This window comes from Sinocyclocheilus grahami, unplaced genomic scaffold, assembly GCF_001515645.1.
Source record: "Sinocyclocheilus grahami isolate Dianchi unplaced genomic scaffold, SAMN03320097.WGS_v1.1 scaffold436.1, whole genome shotgun sequence".
NCBI lineage: Eukaryota > Metazoa > Chordata > Actinopteri > Cypriniformes > Cyprinidae > Sinocyclocheilus > Sinocyclocheilus grahami.
The window spans coordinates 326,432-327,747 of NW_015505615.1; the positions used below are offsets into that span (position 1 = coordinate 326,432).

The following is a 1,316-nucleotide window of genomic DNA, read 5'->3' on the forward strand; positions in this document are numbered from 1 at the left end:
GTGTGTGTGTGTGTGTGTGTGAGCGTTGTCTGTGTGAGCGTGTGTGTGTGTGTGCGTGTGTGTGTGTCTGTGCGTGTGTGTCTGTGCGTGTGTGTCTGTGCGTGTGTCTGTGTTTGTGTGTGTCTGTCTGTGTGTGTGTGTGTGTGTGTGCCAGGATCTGGGAGTTACTAAAGTCGGCCATATGAAGCGGATCCTGCAGGGAATCAGGGATTTGAGTCGAAACAGCACAGCCAGCGAAGCCTAAACACTCCGCAGCCAATCAGATGCCTCGTTCGGACGTGACTCACCCGGCCAATCAAATGCTCAGTCACGACTGAAAGCAGCCATACTCCGCCACTCGACTCGACCAATCACAGTGCCTTCTGTTCTCCACCTGTGTGACATCACTTTGGGGGAAGCTATTTTACTAGCTAGAAGGGGGAGATTTATCAAGAGCCATCAGAGGGTCGTACCAATATCACAGACTTTGAAGAGCAAATCACCATTCAGCCAACATGAAATCCACACTCAGCCTTTTTTCTTGGAAATACTTTCACTTTCTTAAAGTAACAAATGTTTGTCTTCTAAATCTGCCATCAAAACTGAATAACTTCCTCCACCTCTCAAGCAGCTTTTCATTTCCGCTGAGGTCACCAAGGCCTAAAAATTATATCAACCAATAATCTCAAACCCCACGTTTCACGATCCAATCAAATCCCATGGATAACAGTATGTCCCGCCCTCCATTATTTTTTTTGTTAAATATTCAATTTCATTTTAAAAATGAAAGGTGTGGTGAATGCTGTTTCATGTTGTCTTGAAGCTCTGTGGCTCTGTTCAGTGAGCTGCCTTTGTCTACTGCCTGCTTTCTGAGCCACCAGAGACTCTCGAAAGATTTTCAGTCCGACTGATCCTCAGATGAGAGCAAAATACAAGATACATTTATGCATTTGGCTGATGCTTTTATCCAAAGGGACTTGCATTGCATTGCATTAAAATAAAATAAAATAAAAATAATTAATATAAATATAATTCTAAAATTATAGTTGTAATGTGCAAAGAATAATAGCCAGTGTCTCACACCTAAATATTTACTTTTATCCAAAGAAACTTACATTGCATTGAATGTATAAAATAAATTCAATTAAGGTAAAACAATAATTTTTAATTGTTTGATCAAAATTGAAAAAAAATGTTTTTGATTGAAGATGAGTTGTAATGTGCAAAACATAATGTCTCCCACCGAAATATTTACATTTATGCATTTGGCAGACACTTTTATCCAAAGTGCAATAGAATAGAATAAAACATAAAATAAACATTGTAATTATTTGAAA

General features: G+C 39.1%; 1 protein-coding gene across 1 annotated transcript in view; it reads left to right on the top strand.

Annotated features, from left to right (window-relative positions):
• Positions 1-967, top strand: part of LOC107551861 (diacylglycerol kinase delta-like) — a 28,539-nt gene extending 27,572 nt beyond the window's left edge. The window contains exon 27 of the mRNA XM_016233617.1: positions 155-967. Coding sequence (XP_016089103.1) covers positions 155-244 — 90 coding nt within the window. The 3' untranslated portion in view covers positions 245-967. The remainder of the gene's footprint in view (positions 1-154) is intronic.
• Positions 968-1,316: the final 349 nt, after the last annotated feature.